General features: G+C 32.3%; 1 protein-coding gene across 1 annotated transcript in view; it reads right to left on the reverse strand.

Moving 5' to 3' along the window:
- Positions 1-22,987, reverse strand: part of LOC137402278 (uncharacterized) — a 63,921-nt gene that overhangs the window by 31,371 nt on the left and 9,563 nt on the right. Inside the window, exon 6 of the mRNA XM_068088773.1 lies at positions 5,865-6,035. Within this exon, the coding sequence (XP_067944874.1) occupies positions 5,865-6,035 (171 nt within the window). The remainder of the gene's footprint in view (positions 1-5,864; positions 6,036-22,987) is intronic.

A 22,987-nucleotide genomic window follows, 5' to 3' on the forward strand; every position in this document is an offset into this window, starting at 1 on the left:
TCTGTGGGTTTTTCTTTTACCGCTAGGGAGCATTAACGGGAATATCCGGTTAGTACACGCCTCTATTATAAACGTAACCTACTATCCATCATAGGGGTGGACGATAAATACTATGCTAATAATATCGTATTTTTAGAGTTGTCTTCTCGATATATTGAGTTAACGATAACTCCCGAATATGAGTAGTATAAATAGATTATATAGCGGTCTTTTCTTTTTCGATTCGGTCGTACGAAGCAAACTTAATTAATATGAGTAAGTAGTAAAATTAAATTAGTAGTAAATATTAGTAGTGAATTAAACAAAATTTATTACTCATTAAATAAATTAATGAGTAGTAAATTACATATAGTTAATATTTACTGCTAACGTGTACCAGGAAGGTCACGTCAATATTTGTTTCTTGCGACCACTGGAAAAACGCTGTTCTCTATATAGTAGATAGCTGAAATTGAACATAAGGCGTAGTCTATATATCCTGAACAATAGAATGTTGCGGAGGTCGACTCACAACATTCATAGGAAGAGAAACCTTTAATAACATTGATTTATGGGCTGCAACCACGTCAATATGAATTAAGCTAAAGTTAGAAAGCGGAGGTAGTCTAGAATATTGTTATTTTACCAAACGACATCGTCAGTGTAACTCAAAATTTTTTCTACTTTTGCGTATCAAGCTAGAACTTCCAGGTTTAAGGAAAAATCCAATAAGATTGTTACACGCTGGCAGAGCGTCTCTAACTAACCTGAGGTGGGAGATTCAGAGGACAAAGAAGGTATTATTTTCAAGTCCGGATTACCAACGTGGTGGCTGCATTGGGATTGACATCAACTCAAGAACGTTATTTAAATTATAGAAAACCTGAACTCAAGGTACTTTGAATTATTACATTGATTGCATTTATAAGTAACGTGATTGATTGAGATAGCTATGCTAGGTTTGATATAGTGTTGTTATAGAGTTGCCTTAGTTATAAAAGCAGCAAAAGAAGTTATAACAATATCATAGATTTTGCCAACATGTTAACATAACCCTGCTATTCAAAAAATTCGTTGTATCTGTACTCAGTGCATTGATAAAGCGATGTGAGGCTACGAAGCGTTCCCCTACAATGTTGCTTATTCTTACAAAACCAATACCTCCACCACCATCAGAGTCAGTGCTGCTATTGCTATATTATTGCTATTTGCTATTTCTGCGTAATCACAAAAATCTGAAATGGCTATAATGTCATTAACGTGAGTAATTATTTGTTTTAAACTGTAATTAAACTGTTTGTTTTTAAGTTGGAAATTCTCAACCAAAATATTAAAATTAAACTTTAGGCTAATTTTATAGAGAAATCTTCGGATAACAATGTCACTACTATAAAAGCACTAAAGATCGTTAGTTATGTTATCAACGAATACTGAAATTCAGTTACTAGCAATTGCTGGAAAAGTCGCAAATATGCGTCTCTGGTGGTCGACCATAGAAAACGCATAAATTAGTCTACTTCGATGAATGGGTTAAAAACGTTGGATTTGCCACTGTTTGTGATAGTAAACATGTACGTTTCCTCCTGCAACTAAGTTACTTTTACTTATTTTCCAGCTACGAGTGTTACAGAATTACAGCTACTACAGAACTTGCATGGGTACTGCTACTGCGTTTTACCTACTAAATTGCTACAGCGAAAAGGTTAATACGTCTTAGTCAATGTTTTATTGTTTATGAATTGCCACACATCCACTACTTAAAAACGTTGGATTTGCCACTGTTCAAGATAGTAAGCATGTTCATTACCTTCCGCAGCTGACTTACTTTTACCTTTTTCCAGCTACAAGTACTACAGAACTACAGCTACTACAGAACTTGCATTGGCATTCCGAGCGTTGCAAAAGGCGACGGTGAGATTTAAGCGAGCAGCGTATATTACAAAAGAGTACACCATCTTATTCACTTTTAGAAACGCTTGAAGCAGTACAATCCCTCCCAAAAAGCCTACTGGCCAAACGCAAGAACAGATTGGTTCCCGTAGAGAAAGAGACCGATTTCGCAAAGCAGCAGCTAGACAAGCAGAAACTGCAGAGCAAACACAGCTACGCCTACAACGAAACAGAATAGCAGCTGCTAGAAGAGCAGAAACCGCTGAACAAATACAGGTACATCGAGAGCAGGTCAGAATAAATGCTGCAGCTGCTAGAAGTGCAGACTGCTGAGCCGACTCAGCAGCGACTCAAACGGCTCAGAGCAGCCGCTACATTGACCAGATGTGCAGAAACCTCCGAGCAGGTGCAGCGGCAACAAGAACATGATGCAGCAGCTACAACAGCTGCTCGGCGAGCTGAATTTTTAGAGCAGATGAAACAGCGCCAACAGCAAGATGCACTAACTACAGCAGCTGTTACCAGGCGCCGTGTATGGGTAGAAAACATCACACTTGACTACAGTCCTGCTACACAGTATAGGGCTGAATTTTTCTATGGGATGATTGTCCAAAAATGCTCCATATGTAATGCCTTATGATGGAAAGGCGAGAGGCTATATATGTAGTTTATATAGTAAATTTTATTGACAATAAATTTTATCAACACAACCACATTACTGCTACACAGTTTATATGTCAAAACACAGGCTATAGACGAAGAACTGGTGAGTCATGATTAGTGTTTTAAGCATGTAGAAGTCTCCAGTCAATAAATGCTGGCAATAGCTTAGCAGCTCAAACGCATAATATTGTCTACAATTTCTTAAAATATATAAAACTACAATACTGCCAGTTTGAAGAACTTCAGTTTGCCTGGCAATGCCAATTTCATCATCAGTTCTGTGTACAAAATTAGGACAACTCCGATTTGAGTGGTTCGAGACTGATGTATTGTAGACTACCTGTAGAACACATTGCATATTTACATTGGTCTCTCCAACATTATTGACATGCGTGACTGCATATGTGTATGCAGTCTGATCAGCACAAAAGTTTCAGTAGATTGCATATTTGGGGTTGTTTTACAGTATGAAAGACAACTCCCAATAAAACTTGCTTTATGTAAATCTGTTCCTGAACACGGGTAATGCAGCTAGTCAACTTATAAACGATGAGAAGTAGTGAGAGTTGCTTGCCACCTGCTGGCAGCAAACTCTCTAGCAAGTTGCAGGCCCTGGCCAATGGAAAGTTTCTGTAAGCTTGCTAAGACTAGGCTTTTAATGACTGTACGCCATTATGTTGCTTACGTGTGGTCCGGCTACAGCTATTCTAATAGCCATAGCTGGACATACCGAAAGACCCAGAAAACAGACGAACTTTGAGAAATATCTATAGATGTATATGTTTTTCAAAATATGCTGTTGTATATCGTCTGTCTTTATGAATTCTAGCTATGGCTGTAGCGCACGCCGATTATGTTACCAATTTGGCAAAGTTTTACGATGCGGCAAGTAGTGTATGAAGCAGTGTAGGTTCAATTACTATATCTGAGGTTAAGGTTGATTCTTTTTGGGTGGACCATTAAATTGTCCCCATGGGAAAAGTCTCTGTATAGTTGGAGTGTTTCTGTAATCAAAGTTTTGATGGATAGCTTCTGGTGGAACAGTAGCCTTTTTATAGACACACACTTCTATGCAAGAATTATGAAAATTAATTCTACATATTCAGGATTTTTATTTTGTTTACTCAGCTTGTATTAATTGTATCACTGAATGATCTTTTATTGTAATCATAGCAAAAGCAACATAAATTACATCTTGCTAATTGTATTGCATTTACACCGAAACCATTTTATAGCTGTTTTATTTTTCCTAATTTATTTGACCTGCACAAAAAATTTTCTTGATGATATGAGGAAACATAAGTGTAAAAGTTGTTTGACAAAGTTTAAAAGCCTTTACAGCTATTTTTATCTCTTCTAATTTATTTCAGTTACCCAAAACACCTTTCTCATGATATGTAGTTTGGAAGGAAGAATGGCAAATGTTGTCATATGTTAAATACATACAAATCTTTTGAGGAAAAAAAGATCTTTTTATTACCCAGGCAACACCGGGTAGCCCAGCTACTGTTGTTAAAAATAAATTATTTGTATTCACAACAATCAAATCTCTTGTTGTCCATCGTCAAAGCTTTTCGCAATTTTTGTTAAAACTTTGAAAGCCATACAATGAAAATAACTAATGACTGTCTCAGGTAAACAATTCCTTGTTTAACACAGTTTTGATACATTGAATTGCATGTATATAAAAACAGTTTACATTTATGATGTTAGATGAACGAATAATTTAGGTTAAAAATTATGTTTGGCGAGTGACACATTTACGCATTGCATTTGTGCTAATAGCCGGGTCTAAAAGTTTTGCAAAAAAAAAACATATTTGAACGCTAATACCAACTAGTTCAGCAGTGCAGAAGAAAAGTTGAGGTCAGAAGATATTGTGGAAGTCATTGGACAACCTGGAAACGTTCATTCTATCGAAAGCAACAATCAGAACACAGCGATCTGAGCAATATATGCAATTGTTTTTTGTTATACAAACATTAATTTTCCTTTCTGCTTGTAATATTATTATGCTTTGTGTATGTCGCTTTGTAGCAAATGATATGATATATTTGTAGCATATGATGATTTATCATTATAAAACTTAAAAACTGGCAGATTTATAGCCTATTATTTGATAGCAGCATTACATTAATCCCATCGAACAATTGATCGACGGTCGTAGCCCCTAATAACTTGCACATGAACAGCTAGTTTTGGTTGCAAACTGTAGCAAACATATGAATAAGTGCAATGAAACTTTATGCAATGTTGGTAAATATTGATACAAAATAAAAAGATGTTTTCAAAAAGAATGAAATAAAATTTGAAAGCTCTAACAAATTGCAAAGCGGGACACAGGCTTTAACCCTTTCGATGCTGTAGACGCATTTATGCAATTTCTATGGTCGACTGCTGTATACGCATTTTTGCGACTTTCTACGCAATTGCATAATAACTTCATTTTATTAGTCGTTGACAACATAACCCACAGTCTTTAGGACTTTTATGATATTGAAAAGTTTGTTTGAAGATATATCTATAAAATTAGCCTAAAATAACGAAGCAATTTAAAACGTTTGTTTGAGAACTACTAACCTAAAATTGAAAGATTTTTGTGTAAGTTTTGCTAAATACCATGCAGGTGAGAAAACAGGTAATTACTTATGGTGGTGAGGCTATAGCCAACTCAGATTAAGATATTTGTTATTATACATATAATTAAAGTACCAGCAGAGAGTCTGATAGTGGTGAAAGTAATAGTTTTGTAAGAGTAAGGAACATTGTGGAAGATCGTTTTAGCTTTGTAGCAATCGCTTACCATAGCTTTATCATTGCACAAAGTATAGATACATTGAATTCTTTGCATAACAGTTAATTAAAATGTTGAAAAAATAAAATATGTTACAAAAATGTTCTAGATATAATTTGAAATTAAAAAAATGTTGTACCCCATCCTGAAGCAATATCGGCATTTTTTGGTAAAATGGCTGGCACTAACCGATAGCTAAATTTTTACGTGGTTGACAGTGAAATGTTTAATATTATTGCAGGTTAAGTGTAAGCAACAAATATACACTGGTAGAGATATTTCTCAGTTTTCAATGAAGATTTTTAGGAGATCGTTGACAAATTTGTGGTAAACAAAGTTACTGCATCCAAAAGGTTTAATATCGCTCCACCAAAAATGAGGGCAAAATATAGGCAACCTTCGATTCAGCTGTAAAAAAAGGTGAACATTTATCTTCCCTAAATTCTGACAAGCCATTGGCAAAATACAATTCCAGCCTTTGTTTGAATTTCATTGCCACTGTCATAGTTTTATTATAGATATTGACATATTTACATACTGGGGGAGAATGTTTGATTTTAGTCTCCAACATTTCTCTGTGATATCTGAGACTCCTCCATTTGTCAAGGACCACATCCTCCAGAAAGTCAGTAATCTGTATTTTAGACTTCTGTCGGTTCTCAAGCACCTTCTCCTCTATTTCATCATACTGCTCCATCAGTGAGTTTATCTACAGTTATAGTCAACTCTGATACAAACAAGAATACAAACATTACTGATGAATGTTTTTCTTTGTATAAAAAGTGGCAAACTCACTTTCTGCTCAGGCAGTTCACAGGTACATTGAATTAGTTTTAATCAGAATGAAATACATTATTTTGCTTCCTCCCTACTCTTTGTATTTTGCTCAGTCAGTTTAGAGTTTTAACCCTATGGCTGGAGAAACGACCAAAATGTTGCTTAACGGTTGCATGGGGAAACGACATTCATGTCTAATTCAGTAGACGTTTATAAAGCTGTCGCCTAGTAATGTTAAACAAAGGACATAAACACTAGTAAGTTTTAATATCATCAACAATATATTGGTTGATGATTTACAATATGAAACAAATATCTGATAGGCTTTGCTTTGTGCTAAAGGCTAAACAAATCGCACCTACTTGGAAAACAATAAAAACTGGAAAAAACCGTCAACATCGGCTCGACATTCAAAACGGTAAAAAAAAAAAGATTCATCCAGCGATGAGCATAAGCATAATTTTCATAATAATCTGCTCAATAATTATGATGCATTATTGTTATAGTCACCTTAATAATATCAACCGTATGTACAGTGGTAACTATAGCATCACAATTGAATATATAATTATGATGCACCAATGTTATGGTCAACTTGGTAATGCCAACCATATGTACAGTGGTAATTATAGCATCACAATTGAATATATAATTGTGACATATTATTGTTATGGTAACCTTGATAATACCAATAGAATGTACAGTGGTAACTATAGCATCACAATTGAATATATAATTATGATGCATTATTGTTATGGTGACCTTGATAATACCAACCGTATGCACAGTGGTAACTATAGCATCACAATTGAATATATAATTATGATGCATTATTGTTATAGTCACCTTGATAATACCAATCGTATACACAGTGGTAACTATAACATCACAATTGAATATATAATTATGATGCACCAATGTTATGGTAAACTTGGTAATACCAACCATATGTACAGTGGTAATTATAGCATCACAATTGAATATATAATTGTGACACATTATTGTTATGGTAACCTTGATAATACCAATTGTATGTACAGTGGTAACTATAGCATCACAATTGAATATATAATTATGATGCGTTATTGTTATGGTCACCTTGATAATATCAACCGTATGTACAGTGGTAACTATAGCATCACAATTGAATATATAATTGTGTTGCATTATTGTTATGGTCACCTTGATAATACCAATCGTATGTACAGTGGTAACTATAGCATCACAATTGAATATATAATTGTGTTGCATTATTGTTATGGTCACCTTGATAATACCAACCGTATGCACAGTGGTAACTATAGCATCACAATTGAATATATAATTGTGATGCATTATTGTTATGGTCACCTTGATAATACCAGCCGTATACACAGTGGTAACTATAGCATCACAATTGAATATATAATTGTGTTGCATTATTGTTATGGTCACCTTGATAATACCAACCGAATGTACAGTGGTAACTATAGCATCACAATTGAATATATAATTATGATGCGTTATTGTTATGGTCACCTTGATAATACCAACCATATGCACAGTGGTCACTATAGCATCACAATTGAATATATAATTATGATGCATTATTGTTATGGTCACCTTGATAATACCAACCGAATGTACAGTGGTAACTATAGCATCACAATTGAATATATAATTATGATGCGTTATTGTTATGGTCACCTTGATAATACCAACCATATGCACAGTGGTCACTATAGCATCACAATTGAATATATAATTATGATGCGTTATTGTTATGGTCACCTTGATAATACCAACCATATGCACAGTGGTCACTATAGCATCACAATTGAATATATAATTATGATGCGTTATTGTTATGGTCACCTTGATAATACCAACCGTATGCACAGTGGTAACTATAGCATCACAATTGAATATATAATTGTGATGCATTATTGTTATGGTCACCTTGATAATACCAGCCGTATACACAGTGGTAACTATAGCATCACAATTGAATATATAATTGTGTTGCATTATTGTTATGGTCACCTTGATAATACCAACCGAATGTACAGTGGTAACTATAGCATCACAATTGAATATATAATTATGATGCGTTATTGTTATGGTCACCTTGATAATACCAACCATATGCACAGTGGTCACTATAGCATCACAATTGAATATATAATTATGATGCATTATTGTTATGGTCACCTTGATAATATCAACCGTATGTACAGTGGTAACTATAGCATCACAATTGAATATATAATTGTGTTGCATTATTGTTATGGTCACCTTGATAATACCAACCGAATGTACAGTGGTAACTATAGCATCACAATTGAATATATAATTATGATTCATTATTGTTATGGTCACCTTGATAATACCAACCGTATGCACAGTGGTAACTATAGCATCACAATTGAATATATAATTATGATGCATTATTGTTATGGTCACCTTGATAATACCAACCGTATGTACAGTGGTAACTATAGCATCACAATTGAATATATAATTGTGATGCATTATTGTTATGGTCACCTTGATAATCCTAACCGTATGTACAGTGGTAACTATAGCATCACAATTGAATATATAATTGTGATGCATTATTGTTATGGTCACCTTGATAATACCAACTATATGCATAGTGGTAACTATAGCATCACAATTGAATATATAATTATGATGCATTATTGTTATGGTCACCTAGATAATACCAACCGTATACACAGTGGTAACTATAGCATCACAATTGAATATATAATTATGATGCATTATTGTTATGGTCACATTGAAAATACCAACCGTATACACAGTGGTAACTATAGCATCACAATTGAATATATAATTATGATGGATTATTGTTATGGTCACCTTGATAATACCAACCGTATACACAGTGGTAACTATAGCATCACAATTGAATATATAATTGTGATGCATTATTGTTATGGTCACCTTGATAATACCAACCGTATACACAGTGGTAACTATAGCATCACAATTGAATATATAATTATGATGCATTATTGTTATGGTCACCTAGATAATACCAACCGTATACACAGTGGTAACTATAGCATCACAATTGAATATATAATTATGATGCATTATTGTTATGGTCACATTGAAAATACCAACCGTATACACAGTGGTAACTATAGCATCACAATTGAATATATAATTATGATGCATTATTGTTATGGTCACCTTGATAATACCAACCGTATACACAGTGGTAACTATAGCATCACAATTGAATATATAATTATGATGCATTATTGTTATGGTCACCTTGATAATACCAACCGTATACACAGTGGTAACTATAGCATCACAATTGAATATATAATTGTGTTGCATTATTGTTATGGTCACCTTAATAATACCAACCGAATGTACAGTGGTAACTATAGCATCACAATTGAATATATAATTATGATGCATTATTGTTATGGTCACCTTGATAATACCAACCATATGTACAGTGGTAACTATAGCATCACAATTGAATATATAATTATGATGCATTATTGTTATGGTCACCTTGATAATACCAACCGTATGTACAGTGGTAACTATAGCACCACAATAGAATATATAATTGTGATGCATTATTGTTATGGTCACCTTGATAATACCAATTGTATGCACAGTGGTAAATATAACATCACAATTGAATATATAATTGTGATGCATTATTGTTATGGTCACCTTGATAATACCAACCGAATGTACAGTGGTAACTATAGCATCACAATTGAATATATAATTATGATGCATTATTGTTATGGTCACCTTGATAATACCAACCATATGTACAGTGGTAACTATAGCATCACAATTGAATATATAATTATGATGCATTATTGTTATGGTCACCTTGATAATACCAACCGTATGTACAGTGGTAACTATAGCATCACAATTGAATATATAATTGTGATGCATTATTGTTATGGTCACCTTGATAATACCAACCGTATGTACAGTGGTAACTATAGCACCACAATAGAATATATAATTATGATGCATTATTGTTATGGTCACCTTGATAATACCAATTGTATGCACAGTGGTAACTATAGCATCACAATTGAATATATAATTATGATGCATTATTGTTATGGTCACCTTGATAATATCAGCCGTACGCACAGTGGTAACTATAGCATCACAATTGAATATATAATTGTGATGCATTATTGTTATGGTCACCTTGATAATACCAACCGAATGTACAGTGGTAACTATAGCATCACAATTGAATATATAATTATGATGCATTATTGTTATGGTCACCTTGATAATACCAACCATATGTACAGTGGTAACTATAGCATCACAATTGAATATATAATTATGATGCATTATTGTTATGGTCACCTTGATAATACCAACCGTATGTACAGTGGTAACTATAGCATCACAATTGAATATATAATTGTGATGCATTATTGTTATGGTCACCTTGATAATACCAACCATATGTACAGTGGTAACTATAGCATCACAATTGAATATATAATTATGATGCATTATTGTTATGGTCACCTTGATAGTACCAACCGTATACACAGTGGTAACTATAGCATCACAATTGAATATATAATTGTGATGCATTATTGTTATGGTCACCTTGATAATACCAACTATATGCATAGTGGTAACTATAGCATCACAATTGAATATATAATTGTGTTGCATTATTGTTATAGTGACCTTGATAATATCAACCGTATGTACAGTGGTAACTATAGCACCACAATAGAATATATAATTATGATGCATTATTGTTATGGTCACCTTGATAATACCAATTGTATGCACAGTGGTAACTATAACATCACAATTGAATATATAATTGTGATGCATTATTGTTATGGTCACCTTGATAATATCAACCGTATGTACAGTGGTAACTATAGCATCACAATTGAATATATAATTATGATGCATTATTGTTATGGTCACCTTGATAATACCAACTATATGCATAGTGGTAACTATAGCATCACAATTGAATATATAATTATGATGCATTATTGTTATGGTCACCTTGATAATACCAACCGTATGTACAGTGGTAACTATAGCATCACAATTGAATATATAATTATGATGCATTATTGTTATGGTCACCTTGATAATACCAACTGTATACACAGTGGTAACTATAGCATCACAATTGAATATAAAATTGTTATGCATTATTGTTATGGTCACCTTGATAATACCAACTATATGCATAGTGGTAACTATAGCATCACAATTGAATATATAATTATGATGCATTATTGTTATGGTCACCTTGATAATACCAACCGTATGCACAGTGGTAACTATAACATCACAATTGAATATATAATTGTGATGCATTATTGTTATGGTCACCTTGATAATACCAACCGTATGTACAGTGTTAACTATAGCATCACAATTGAATATATAATTGTGATGCATTATTGTTATGGTCACCTTGATAATACCAACCGTATGTACAGTGGTAATTATAGCATCACAATTGAATATATAATTGTGTTGCATTATTGTTATGGTCACCTTAATTATACCAACCGAATGTACAGTGGTAACTATAGCATCACAATTGAATATATAATTATGATGCATTATCGTTATGGTCACCTTGATAATACCAACCGTATGTAGAGTGGTGACTATAGCATCACAATTGAATATATAATTATGATGCATTATTGTTAAGGTCACCTTGATAATACCAACCGTATACATAGTGGTAACTATAGCATCACAATTGAATATATAATTATGATGCATTATTGTTATGGTCACCTTGATAATACCAACCGTATGTAGAGTGGTGACTATAGCATCACAATTGAATATATAATTATGATGCATTATTGTTAAGGTCACCTTGATAATACCAACCGTATACAGAGTGGTAACTATAGCATTACAATTGAATATATAATTGTGATGCATTATTGTTATGGTCACCTTAATAATACCAACCGAATGTACAGTGGTAACTATAGCATCACAATTGAATATATAACTATGATGCATTATTGTTATGGTCACCTTGATAATACTAACCGTATTTACAGTGGTAACTATAGCATCACAATTGAATATATAATTATGATGCATTATTGTTATGGTCACCTTGATAATACCAACCGTATGTACAGTGGTAACTATAGCATCACAATTGAATATATAATTATGATGCATTGTTGTTATGGTAACCTTGATAATACTAACCATATGTACAGTGGTAACTATAGCATCACAATTGAATATATAACTATGATGCATTATTGTTATGGTCACCTTGATAATACTAACCGTATGTACAGTGGTAACTATAGCATCACAATTGAATATATAATTATGATGCATTATTGTTATGGTCACCTTGATAATACCAACTATATGCATAGTGGTAACTATAGCATCACAATTGAATATATAATTATGATGCATTATTGTTATGGTCACTTTGATAATACCAACTATATGCATAGTGGTAACTATAGCATCACAATTGAATATATAATTGTGTTGCATTATTGTTATGGTCACCTTAATAATACCAACCGAATGTACAGTGGTAACTATAGCATCACAATTGAATATATAATTATGATGCATTATTGTTATGGTCACCTTAATAATACCAACCGTATACACAGTGGTAACTATAGCATCACAATTGAATATATAATTATGATGCATTATTGTTATGGTCCCCTTGATAATACCAACCGTATACACAGTGGTAACTATAGCATCACAATTGAATATATAATTATGATGCATTATTGTTATGGTCACCTTGATAATACCAACCGTATACACAGTGGTAACTATAGCATCACAATTGAATATATAATTGTGATGCATTATTGTTATGGTCACCTTGATAATACCAACCGTATGTACAGTGGTAACTATAGCATCACAATTGAATATATAATTATGATGCATTATTGTTATGGTCACCTTGATAATACCAACCGAATGTACAGTGGTAACTATAGCATCACAATTGAATATATAATTGTGATGCATTATTGTTATGGTCACCTTGATAATACCAACCATATGTACAGTGGTAACTATAGCATCACAATTGAATATATAATTATGATGCATTATTGTTATGGTCACCTTGATAATACCAACCGTATGTACAGTGGTAACTATAGCATCACAATTGAATATATAATTATGATGCATTATTGTTATGGTCACCTTGATAATACTAACCGTATGTACAGTGGTAACTATAGCATCACAATTGAATATATAATTGTGATGCATTATTGTTATGGTCACCTTGATAATACAAACTATATGCATAGTGGTAACTATAGCATCACAATTGAATATATAATTATGATGCATTATTGTTATGGTCACCTTGATAATACCAACCGTATACACAGTGGTAACTATAGCATCACAATTGAATATATAATTATGATGCATTATTGTTATGGTCCCCTTGATAATACCAACCGTATACACAGTGGTAACTATAGCATCACAATTGAATATATAATTATGATGCATTATTGTTATGGTCACCTTGATAATACCAACCGTATACACAGTGGTAACTATAGCATCACAATTGAATATATAATTGTGATGCATTATTGTTATGGTCACCTTGATAATACCAACTATATGCATAGTGGTAACTATAGCATCACAATTGAATATATAATTATGATGCATTATTGTTATGGTCACCTTGATAATACCAACCGTATACACAGTGGTAACTATAGCATCACAATTGAATATATAATTATGATGCATTATTGTTATGGTCCCCTTGATAATACCAACCGTATACACGGTGGTAACTATAGCATCACAATTGAATATATAATTGTGTTGCATTATTGTTATGGTCACCTTAATAATACCAACCGAATGTACAGTGGTAACTATAGCATCACAATTGAATATATAATTGTGTTGCATTATTGTTATGGTCACCTTGATAATACCAACCATATGTACAGTGGTAACTATAGCATCACAATTGAATATATAATTATGATGCATTATTGTTATGGTCACCTTGATAATACCAACCGTATACACAGTGGTAACTATAGCATCACAATTGAATATATAATTGTGTTGCATTATTGTTATGGTCACCTTGATAATACCAACCGTATACATAGTGGTAACTATAGCATCACAATTGAATATATAATTGTGATGCATTATTGTTATGGTCACCTTAATAATACCAACCGAATGTACAGTGGTAACTATAGCATCACAATTGAATATATAACCATGATGCATTATTGTTATGGTCACCTTGATAATACTAACCGTATGTACAGTGGTAACTATAGCATCACAATTGAATATATAATTATGATGCATTATTGTTATGGTCACCTTGATAATACCAACCGTATACACAGTGGTAACTATAGCATCACAATTGAATATATAATTGGGATGCATTATTGTTATGGTCACCTTGATAATACCAACCGTATACACAGTGGTAACTATAGCATCACAATTGAATATATAATTATGATGCATTATTGTTATGGTCACCTTGATAATACCAACCGTATGTACAGTGGTAACTATAGCATCACAATTGAATATATAATTGGGATGCATTATTGTTATGGTCACCTTGATAATACCAACCGTATACACAGTGGTAACTATAGCATCACAATTGAATATATAATTATGATGCATTATCGTTATGGTCACCTTGATAATACCAACCGTATGTACAGTGGTAACTATAGCATCACAATTGAATATATAATTGTGATGCATTATTGTTATGGTCACCTTGATAATACCAACCATATGTACAGTGGTAACTATAGCATCACAATTGAATATATAATTGTGATGCATTATTGTTATGGTCACCTTGATAATATCAACCATATGTACAGTGGTAACTATAGCATCACAATTGAATATATAATTGTGATGCATTATTGTTATGGTCACCTTGATAATACCAACCATATGTACAGTGGTAACTATAGCATCACAATTGAATATATAATTATGATGCATTATTGTTATGGTCACCTTGATAATACCAACCGTATGTACAGTGGTAACTATAGCATCACAATTGAATATATAATTGTGATGCATTGTTGTTATGGTCACCTTGATAATACCAACCGTATGTACAGTGGTAACTATAGCATCACAATTGAATATATAATTATGATGCATTATTGTTATGGTCACCTTGATAATACCAACCGTATGTACAGTGGTAACTACAGCATCACAATTGAATATATAATTGTGTTGCATTATTGTTATGGTCACCTTGATAATACCAACCGTATGTACAGTGGTAACTATAGCATCACAATTGAATATATAATTATGATGCATTATTGTTATGGTCACCTTGATAATACCAACCGTATGTACAGTGGTAACTATAGCATCACAATTGAATATATAATTGTGATGCATTGTTGTTATGGTCACCTTGATAATACCAACCGTATGTACAGTGGTAACTATAGCATCACAATTGAATATATAATTATGATGCATTATTGTTATGGTCACCTTGATAATACCAACCGTATGTACAGTGGTAACTACAGCATCACAATTGAGTATATAATTGTGTTGCATTATTGTTATGGTCACCTTGATAATATCAACCGTATGTACAGTGGTAACTATAGCATCACAATTGAATATATAATTGTGTTGCATTATTGTTATGGTCACCTTGATAATACCAACCGTATGTACAGTGGTAACTATAGCATCACAATTGAATATATAATTGTGATGCATTATTGTTATGGTCACCTTGATAATACCAACCGTATGTACAGTGGTAACTATAGCATCACAATTGAATATATAATTATGATGCATTATTGTTATGGTCACCTTGATAATACCAACGGTATGTACAGTGGTAACTATAGCATCACAATTGAATATATAATTGTGATGCATTGTTGTTATGGTCACCTTGATAATACCAACCGTATGTACAGTGGTAACTATAGCATCACAATTGAATATATAATTATGATGCATTATTGTTATGGTCACCTTGATAATACCAACCGTATGTACAGTGGTAACTATAGCATCACAATTGAATATATAATTATGATGCATTATTGTTATGGTCACCTTGATAATACCAACCGTATGTACAGTGGTAACTATAGCATCACAATTGAATATATAATTGTGATGCATTATTGTTATGCTCACCTTGATAATACCAACCGTATGTACAGTGGTAACTATAGCATCACAATTGAATATATAATTATGATGCATTATTGTTATGGTCACCTTGATAATACCAACCGTATGTACAGTGGTAACTATAGCATCACAATTGAATATATAATTATGATGCATTATTGTTATGGTCACCTTGATAATACCAACCGTATGTACAGTGGTAACTATAGCATCACAATTGAATATATAATTGTGATGCATTATTGTTATGGTCACCTTGATAATACTAACCGTATGTACAGTGGTAACTATAGCATCACAATTGAATATATAATTATGATGCATTATTGTTATGGTCACCTTGATAATACCAACCATATGTACAGTGGTAACTATAGCATCACAATTGAATATATAATTATGATGCATTATTGTTATGGTCACCTTGATAATACCAACCGTATGTACAGTGGTAACTATAGCATCACAATTGAATATATAATTGTGATGCATTATTGTTATGGTCACCTTGATAATACCAACCGTATGTACAGTGGTAACTATAGCACCACAATAGAATATATAATTATGATGCATTATTGTTATGGTCACCTTGATAATACCAATTGTATGCACAGTGGTAACTATAACATCACAATTGAATATATAATTGTGATGCATTATTGTTATGGTCACCTTGATAAAACCAACCGAATGTACAGTGGTAACTATAGCATCACAATTGAATATATAATTATGATGCATTATTGTTATGGTCACCTTGATAATACCAACCGTATGTACAGTGGTAACTATAGCATCACAATTGAATATATAATTATGATGCATTATTGTTATGGTCACCTTGATAATACCAACCATATGTACAGTGGTAACTATAGCATCACAATTGAATATATAATTGTGATGCATTATTGTTATGGTCACCTTGATAATACCAACCATATGTACAGTGGTAACTATAGCATCACAATTGAATATATAATTATGATGCATTATTGTTATGGTCACCTTGATAATACCAACCGTATACACAGTGGTAACTATAGCATCACAATTGAATATATAATTGTGATGCATTATTGTTATGGTCACCTTGATAATACCAACTATATGCATAGTGGTAACTATAGCATCACAATTGAATATATAATTATGATGCATTATTGTTATGGTCACCTTGATAATATCAACCGTATGTACAGTGGTAACTATAGCACCACAATAGAATATATAATTATGATGCATTATTGTTATGGTCACCTTGATAATACCAATTGTATGCACAGTGGTAACTATAACATCACAATTGAATATATAATTGTGATGCATTATTGTTATGGTCACCTTGATAATATCAACCGTATGTACAGTGGTAACTATAGCACCACAATAGAATATATAATTATGATGCATTATTGTTATGGTCACCTTGATAATACCAACCGTATACACAGTGGTAACTATAGCATCACAATTGAATATATAATTGTGTTGCATTATTGTTATGGTCACCTTGATAATACCAACCGTATACATAGTGGTAACTATAGCATCACAATTGAATATATAATTGTGATGCATTATTGTTATGGTCACCTTAATAATACCAACCGAATGTACAGTGGTAACTATAGCATCACAATTGAATATATAACCATGATGCATTATTGTTATGGTCACCTTGATAATACTAACCGTATGTACAGTGGTAACTATAGCATCACAATTGAATATATAATTATGATGCATTATTGTTATGGTCACCTTGATAATACCAACCGTATACACAGTGGTAACTATAGCATCACAATTGAATATATAATTGGGATGCATTATTGTTATGGTCACCTTGATAATACCAACCGTATACACAGTGGTAACTATAGCATCACAATTGAATATATAATTATGATGCATTATTGTTATGGTCACCTTGATAATACCAACCGTATGTACAGTGGTAACTATAGCATCACAATTGAATACATAATTGGGATGCATTATTGTTATGGTCACCTTGATAATACCAACCGTATACACAGTGGTAACTATAGCATCACAATTGAATATATAATTATGATGCATTATCGTTATGGTCACCTTGATAATACCAACCGTATGTACAGTGGTAACTATAGCATCACAATTGAATATATAATTGTGATGCATTATTGTTATGGTCACCTTGATAATACCAACCGTATGTACAGTGGTAACTACAGCATCACAATTGAATATATAATTGTGTTGCATTATTGTTATGGTCACCTTGATAATACCAACCGTATGTACAGTGGTAACTATAGCATCACAATTGAATATATAATTGTGATGCATTATTGTTATGGTCACCTTGATAATACCAACCATATGTACAGTAGTAACTATAGCATCACAATTGAATATATAATTATGATGCATTATTGTTATGGTCACCTTGATAATACCAACCGTATGTACAGTGGTAACTATAGCATCACAATTGAATATATAATTGTGATGCATTGTTGTTATGGTCACCTTGATAATACCAACCGTATGTACAGTGGTAACTATAGCATCACAATTGAATATATAATTATGATGCATTATTGTTATGGTCACCTTGATAATACCAACCGTATGTACAGTGGTAACTACAGCATCACAATTGAATATATAATTGTGTTGCATTATTGTTATGGTCACCTTGATAATACCAACCGTATGTACAGTGGTAACTATAGCATCACAATTGAATATATAATTATGATGCATTATTGTTATGGTCACCTTGATAATACCAACCGTATGTACAGTGGTAACTATAGCATCACAATTGAATATATAATTGTGATGCATTGTTGTTATGGTCACCTTGATAATACCAACCGTATGTACAGTGGTAACTATAGCATCACAATTGAATATATAATTATGATGCATTATTGTTATGGTCACCTTGATAATACCAACCGTATGTACAGTGGTAACTACAGCATCACAATTGAATATATAATTGTGTTGCATTATTGTTATGGTCACCTTGATAATACCAACCGTATGTACAGTGGTAACTATAGCATCACAATTGAATATATAATTATGATGCATTATTGTTATGGTCACCTTGATAATACCAACCGTATGTACAGTGGTAACTATAGCATCACAATTGAATATATAATTGTGATGCATTGTTGTTATGGTCACCTTGATAATACCAACCGTATGTACAGTGGTAACTATAGCATCACAATTGAATATATAATTATGGTGCATTATTGTTATGGTCACCTTGATAATACCAACCGTATGTACAGTGGTAACTACAGCATCACAATTGAATATATAATTGTGTTGCATTATTGTTATGGTCACCTTGATAATACCAACCGTATGTACAGTGGTAACTATAGCATCACAATTGAATATATAATTATGATGCATTATTGTTATGGTCACCTTGATAATACCAACCGTATGTACAGTGGTAACTACAGCATCACAATTGAGTATATAATTGTGTTGCATTATTGTTATGGTCACCTTGATAATATCAACCGTATGTACAGTGGTAACTATAGCATCACAATTGAATATATAATTGTGTTGCATTATTGTTATGGTCACCTTGATAATACCAACCGTATGTACAGTGGTAACTATAGCATCACAATTGAATATATAATTGTGATGCATTATTGTTATGGTCACCTTGATAATACCAACCGTATGTACAGTGGTAACTATAGCATCACAATTGAATATATAATTATGATGCATTATTGTTATGGTCACCTTGATAATACCAACGGTATGTACAGTGGTAACTATAGCATCACAATTGAATATATAATTGTGATGCATTGTTGTTATGGTCACCTTGATAATACCAACCGTATGTACAGTGGTAACTATAGCATCACAATTGAATATATAATTATGATGCATTATTGTTATGGTCACCTTGATAATACCAACCGTATGTACAGTGGTAACTATAGCATCACAATTGAATATATAATTATGATGCATTATTGTTATGGTCACCTTGATAATACCAACCGTATGTACAGTGGTAACTATAGCATCACAATTGAATATATAATTGTGATGCATTATTGTTATGGTCACCTTGATAATACCAACCGTATGTACAGTGGTAACTATAGCATCACAATTGAATATATAATTATGATGCATTATTGTTATGGTCACCTTGATAATACCAACCGTATGTACAGTGGTAACTATAGCATCACAATTGAATATATAATTATGATGCATTATTGTTATGGTCACCTTGATAATACCAACCATATGTACAGTGGTAACTATAGCATCACAATTGAATATATAATTATGATGCATTATTGTTATGGTCACCTTGATAATACCAACCGTATGTACAGTGGTAACTATAGCATCACAATTGAATATATAATTGTGATGCATTATTGTTATGGTCACCTTGATAATACCAACCGTATGTACAGTGGTAACTATAGCACCACAATAGAATATATAATTATGATGCATTATTGTTATGGTCACCTTGATAATACCAATTGTATGCACAGTGGTAACTATAACATCACAATTGAATATATAATTGTGATGCATTATTGTTATGGTCACCTTGATAAAACCAACCGAATGTACAGTGGTAACTATAGCATCACAATTGAATATATAATTATGATGCATTATTGTTATGGTCACCTTGATAATACCAACCGTATGCACAGTGGTAACTATAACATCACAATTGAATATATAATTGTGATGCATTATTGTTATGGTCACCTTGATAATACCAACCGTATGTACAGTGGTAATTATAGCATCACAATTGAATATATAATTGTGTTGCATTATTGTTATGGTCACCTTAATAATACCAACCGAATGTACAGTGGTAACTATAGCATCACAATTGAATATATAATTATGATGCATTATCGTTATGGTCACCTTGATAATACCAACCGTATGTAGAGTGGTGACTATAGCATCACAATTGAATATATAATTATGATGCATTATTGTTAAGGTCACCTTGATAATACCAACCGTATACATAGTGGTAACTATAGCATCACAATTGAATATATAATTATGATGCATTATTGTTATGGTCACCTTGATAATACCGACCGTATGTAGAGTGGTGACTATAGCATCACAATTGAATATATAATTATGATGCATTATTGTTAAGGTCACCTTGATAATACCAACCGTATACAGAGTGGTAACTATAGCATTACAATTGAATATATAATTGTGATGCATTATTGTTATGGTCACCTTAATAATACCAACCGAATGTACAGTGGTAACTATAGCATCACAATTGAATATATAACTATGATGCATTATTGTTATGGTCACCTTGATAATACTAACCGTATGTACAGTGGTAACTATAGCATCACAATTGAATATATAATTATGATGCATTATTGTTATGGTCACCTTGATAATACCAACCGTATGTACAGTGGTAACTATAGCATCACAATTGAATATATAATTATGATGCATTATTGTTATGGTCACCTTGATAATACTAACCGTATGTACAGTGGTAACTATAGCATCACAATTGAATATATAACTATGATGCATTATTGTTATGGTCAACTTGATAATACTAACCGTATGTACAGTGGTAACTATAGCATCACAATTGAATATATAATTATGATGCATTATTGTTATGGTCACCTTGATAATACCAACTATATGCATAGTGGTAACTATAGCATCACAATTGAATATATAATTATGATGCATTATTGTTATGGTCACTTTGATAATACCAACTATATGCATAGTGGTAACTATAGCATCACAATTGAATATATAATTGTGTTGCATTATTGTTATGGTCACCTTAATAATACCAACCGAATGTACAGTGGTAACTATAGCATCACAATTGAATATATAATTATGATGCATTATTGTTATGGTCACCTTAATAATACCAACCGTATACACAGTGGTAACTATAGCATCACAATTGAATATATAATTATGATGCATTATTGTTATGGTCCCCTTGATAATACCAACCGTATACACAGTGGTAACTAAAGCATCACAATTGAATATATAATTATGATGCATTATTGTTATGGTCACCTTGATAATACCAACCGTATACACAGTGGTAACTATAGCATCACAATTGAATATATAATTCTGATGCATTATTGTTATGGTCACCTTGATAATACCAACTATATGCATAGTGGTAACTATAGCATCACAATCGAATATATAATTGTGTTGCATTATTGTTATGGTCACCTTAATAATACCAACCGAATGTACAGTGGTAACTATAGCATCACAATTGAATATATAATTGTGATGCATTATTGTTATGGTCACCTTGATAATACCAACCATATGTACAGTGGTAACTATAGCATCACAATTGAATATATAATTATGATGCATTATTGTTATGGTCACCTTGATAATACCAACCGTATGTACAGTGGTAACTATAGCATCACAATTGAATATATAATTATGATGCATTATTGTTATGGTCACCTTGATAATACTAACCGTATGTACAGTGGTAACTATAGCATCACAATTGAATATATAATTGTGATGCATTATTGTTAT

This window comes from Watersipora subatra, chromosome 8 (genome assembly GCF_963576615.1).
Source record: "Watersipora subatra chromosome 8, tzWatSuba1.1, whole genome shotgun sequence".
Lineage (NCBI taxonomy): Eukaryota > Metazoa > Bryozoa > Gymnolaemata > Cheilostomatida > Watersiporidae > Watersipora > Watersipora subatra.